General features: G+C 41.1%; 1 protein-coding gene across 1 annotated transcript in view; it reads left to right on the top strand.

Annotated features, from left to right (window-relative positions):
• The window catches only part of SYT11 (synaptotagmin XI), a gene marked incomplete at its 5' end in the record, with an annotated part of 5413 nt that extends 936 nt beyond the window's left edge, over positions 1 to 4477 (top strand). The window contains 2 exons of the mRNA XM_008945783.1: positions 2318 to 2438; positions 4024 to 4477. Coding sequence (XP_008944031.1) covers positions 2318 to 2438; positions 4024 to 4334 — 432 coding nt within the window. The remainder of the gene's footprint in view (positions 1 to 2317; positions 2439 to 4023) is intronic.
• Positions 4478 to 5028: the final 551 nt, after the last annotated feature.

The following is a 5028-nucleotide window of genomic DNA, read 5'->3' on the forward strand; positions in this document are numbered from 1 at the left end:
AAACCCATTTTTCCACAGATACGTATTACTGGCATTGTGTGGCTGTGCTTTGTGCTTTCAGTGGGGCAGTTCTCTACACTGTAGTTATGGCCATTTGATAAGGCAGGGTCACTGTTTAGGCATAGAAATGATGATGAATGCTATAACTGATGATGCCAAGAAAAAAGGCAAAGTGCCCATCTCCAAGTAAAAGAGCTGGTGTGATACTGGGGCATTCATCTGCAAAGATAAACTTCACATAGAGAGGGAAGTTGGCTCTGACCATTTCAGACACCAATACTTGAAAACTGTCTACATCTGAATTGTTACTGTAAGCTGTAAGTGGGAATACATCAACATAGTGGAGTTTGATGTCATTCCTCTTATTCTGGGGCAGACATCTAAATCAGCTCAGATTAATGCTGCCCTAGAACACTATTTTTTAATCACAGTTTTTTTGCTACCTGTCCTCCAATTTCAATAGAAAAAGGCATTTGGGTTCACTTATTGCCTTAATGCATTGGAAATTGTTTCTGGCAGCTATAAAATACTTCATTGCATCCTAGAATAGCAGTATTTTACTTGAAAGGTTTTTTTCTACTCTATGGGGCATTTAACTTAAAAAAAAAAAAGTTATTTAAAGGAGACTCTGTCAATGACCTAAAACAAAGAAAATGAATCCTAACAAATCCCAAGTTCTGGTAATTTGCTTTTCTTAGATTCTTGGGATGCTTTACATTATGATAAAACAAGTGGCTGGTTTAAGTTCTTTTAATATTCTTTTCAGTGCATTGACCATATCTCTTAGAAGTAACACGATCAAAATAGAGCAAAAAGGTCACACTAAATAAGAACAGATTTAATGAAGAATGCAAATCATTTAACATTCATTAGTCATCAGAAATGGATTTACCTTGGTGTCAGGTGTGTATTTGGGAAAATCTGCCGAGTTCCACACTGTCAAAGCAGCTGTTACTGAACAGAGTTTTCAATGTCAGGAAGTTTCAAAATCTGGAATACAGAATTACATTTAAAACCCAGTCAATTATTGCACCAATCCAAGCTGGCAAAGGTGTTCATCCCATCCTAATGAACATTCCCAATCATTTCTAACAGTCTAAGAATGCAAATTATTTTGAAGTAATTGCATTAAATTGTTTCAGACCAAAAGAACCCCGAAACTCTTAACAGCATACACCAACCCAAATACTTTCTCTGGCTGTTGTATCCTGCTGTATCCAAGAACTCAAAGGTCTGAACATTTCCTTTCCACGATCAGGAACTTGCTCATAATATTCACTCTCCTCCCAAAATTTTGCGTGAGCAGCAATAGCCTTTGTTCCTTGTGTTTGGAAAACTTGTCTCAGACACCCAGGAACTGCTCAAATTGACAATGAACATTTTCCACGTTTAAGTTTACACTCACAACTTTTTCCTGCTAAGCTGAAAAACAGCAGTTGAAAGAACAGCTTCACCTTTTCTGTGATCACCAGAGCATTTGGCGTGACATTTACTGTAGCGCTTCACCGCTTTGAAGTGAGAAAAATTCCTTTACTTGGGGTCTCCCCCACCCCCTTTGCTTTGCTAGGTTAACAGTACCAGACCCAGAAGGGGCAGGAGGAGGGCAGGGTGCCAGGAGTCCAACCCTTCAGCAGGCAACTGTTCGACTTGTTGCAACAGCTCTGTACGTTACTGACGCCACAGGATTTCATATCCATCGCTAATACTGTTTGCCTTGACAGCAAATAAACTTAATCCAAATTAATGCCATCTCAATAAATGTTAATGAATGCTATCTGGAAACCAAACCAAATTATCTTAATGGTTTGTTACTGTTTGAAAGGATAAACAGCAAATGTAACTGAGTAGATCTGGTTTTATCTTCATTCTGTACCTTTGCAGACTAAACCGACGGTGAAACGGTCAAAGCGTACTGAAAGATGTTGAGGTGCTGGGCCAGCGAAGCTCTACTGAAAATGAGTAAAACTTAAGCTCCTAAAAGCCCCAGATGCCTCTAGCAGCAGATCTCAAAAGGCAGCCACAGCTGCTGTTCTCTCAGAAGGTGCCCACCAGGTTTGCCCTCATGGAAACAAAGAATTCCAGACAGAGGTTGTGGTGATGCTTACGGTGCTCAGCAGGCGTAGAGTGATTTACCTCATGCTACTCACTCCCTCCCCCAGAGGCTCCATCTGCCTGGGGCACTTAAAATGGCCTGCATCTAATTTTCCAACTTTTTAGGTGTTTAGTATGAAAAGAGGAAATTCTGTTGACCTCCAACATTTGCACCTGTTTGTAAGACCATCTCATCCTGAGAGTTCTTTCTGGTTCTTTTTCACAGAAATGCATTAGCAGAGGGGAACTGCAAGTATCCTTGTCTTACCAGCCTGTGGCGCAGAGAATGACTGTCGTGGTGCTGAAAGCCAGACATTTGCCAAAGATGGACATCACTGGCCTCTCAGGTAGAAGCTATCTTCTCCAGCTCTAAACATGTAGTGAAAAAAAATCTTTGAGTTCACTTTCTGATCTTTTCATCTCTGTTATATCTGAAGATTTTCTTTGTTTGCATATTTCCCCTCAAACTCTTAAGGGTGATGAAGCACTACAAGTGATCCATCACTCACCAACAGATGGTTATACAAACAGGATCAAATCCTTCCTGCTGCGAGACCAACAGTTGCATCTTTCTGGCATCCCCTGGTTTGCTTACAGACAGTATTCTCCCAATTCAGCAGATCTCCACGGTCCTTTTGGCCAGACTGTGCAGTCTCTGCCTCCATGCTGCCCTTAGCACGTTCGTGGCACGGCGGCTGCTTGCTGCGTGCTCCAACCCTGCCCCTTAGAAGAAGGGGGTGAAAGACAGCAAACATAAAAAAGAGAAGCAATAGACTCAGAACAGAGAGGAGTATATTTACATGACATTAGAAACAATTCTGGATTTTTGTTTCTTTTTGCTGTTTTTGTTGTTCTGCTGTTTGAAGAAAAGAGCAGCTGTTCTGGCTTTCCTATTTCAGAGTCACAGATTCTCAAACTCTGAATCCCCTTAGAAAGGTTTCCTTCAGGATTATGGGAAAACAGTTGGAATCAACTTAAGATTCAATAATAGAATGACCAGTAGCAAATGTAGTCCTGTTTGTGCAGCTTTCTCCTGTACACCTCAGAAAGAATGCAGACTAGGCTTCATTTTTTATTGTAGGCCTTAAGTTTTCCTCTTTCTTACAAAAAAAAAAAAAAAAAACAAAACAAAAAAACAAAACAAGCAGCTGTCTGTGTGTGGTCTCCAACTACAGGATATACTTTTCACTTACTGTTCTTCTACTTTCCAAATACCACAAGGCTAACATAATTTCTTTCCCTTCGCTTTATATTGTGCATAAACTCATAATTTCAGTTGGATTAAAAATAATTGAAAATTACGCAGCGTTAGGTGGGCAAGTGACCTCCAGCTTCAAAACTTGAGTTACATGGAAAAAAACCCACACCGTGTTTCTGGGTCTTAATTTTAATCCTAAACTAGCATCTGCATAAAGAGCAGGCTGACTGATAAAATAACAACATAAGGCTATAGAAAATGAAGGGTTTGTTTTAAACTTTCTTCTTTTTTCAATACCTTCCACTATAAGTATTTTCTATCTGCAAATTATTAAAATTGTTTTGATGCTTTGTTGGGCTATTTCCAGGAATAAGGTAAAAATATTTCTTGTTACAGATGACAGTGAAAAGTGGAAGTTTTGGCCAGTTGGGCACTGACCTTACCAAAACGCTCCCCATTCGATAGTCCTGGGATTAATGACCACAATTTACGTGCAACTTGCTTCCCCCCAAGCCCCATGCAGTGTTGAAACTCCTAAAGAACTTGTTCTGCTAACATCAGCTGGTTGCTTTGCAATGAGAAGACGTGCCAGGAGGGCCCCCCTCCTGGGGGAGCAAAACCTGGATTCACAGCACTCGCTTGAGCTCGCGCCCGTTCAGCAAGCTGGATCCTGTCCTTGGTCCAGGGAGTTACTGGGCTGTGTTATTAGTTTATTTCTCTCCTCTCTCTGGCAGATCCCTACGTCAAGGTGAATGTTTATTACGGAAGAAAGCGCATAGCGAAAAAGAAGACTCACGTGAAGAAGTGCACTTTGAATCCCGTCTTCAACGAATCCTTCATTTACGACATCCCTGTTGATCTCCTTCCTGACATCAGCATCGAGTTCCTAGTTATCGATTTCGACCGTACCACAAAAAACGAAGTGGTGGGCCGGCTGATTTTGGGAGCACACAGCGTCACGGCAGGGGGCGTGGAGCACTGGCGAGAGGTGTGTGAGAGCCCTAGGAAGCCAGTCGCCAAGTGGCACAGCCTGAGCGAATACTAGCAGAGCTGCGGCAGTGACAGCTGACTCGTAGGACAGACTTAAACCTTGTTTTAGCTGTAGAACTAAACGTTCCTAAGAAGCAGCAGCTGATTGGTTCTCTAGTGATGTGATTTTTGCAGGGCACTAAAATTCTAAAGAGCATTAAGTGGAGGAAAAAAAAAAGATACCACAACTATATAACAGTGTAATCACACTATTGCATGCCTAATACAAACTGAAATTAGTATAACTACCAATATCAAGTTGCAGATTTTAATACGATTATCTGTCACTATGGAAGTTGTGTTTGTGCCGAACTGTCTTTGCTGGTATTCACCAAGATTGGCCTGTCTTTATTAGGCTTCTCCCAAAATTTCTGAATTCTGCTGTTTAACCTCTAGTTTCTTGTTAGTTTGCTTGCCCATTGGTCCTTGCAAGTTCTGTTCTTTGCTGGTTTGGGAGTACCAACCGCATTTCCATGTAAAGGTGGTTTAGAATTCTGCACTAGTACAAAAGGAAAATACAGGAAAATGGCACTTTCCTTCTGAGAAGAAGGAATAATTCTGTTGTCAGGTACTGAAGTACTTGCCGTTGCGACATACTTGTGGAGCTATAAGGTCACAATATCAAAAATTTGCATCTAATCTTCAAACACCAACAAACTGATCACATTTTTGCCACGTGGAAGTTAGCACAGGCATGATCTCACAGACTA

Source organism: Merops nubicus, unplaced genomic scaffold (genome assembly GCF_000691845.1).
Source record: "Merops nubicus isolate BGI_N331 unplaced genomic scaffold, ASM69184v1 scaffold36798, whole genome shotgun sequence".
Taxonomy (NCBI): Eukaryota; Metazoa; Chordata; class Aves; order Coraciiformes; family Meropidae; genus Merops; species Merops nubicus.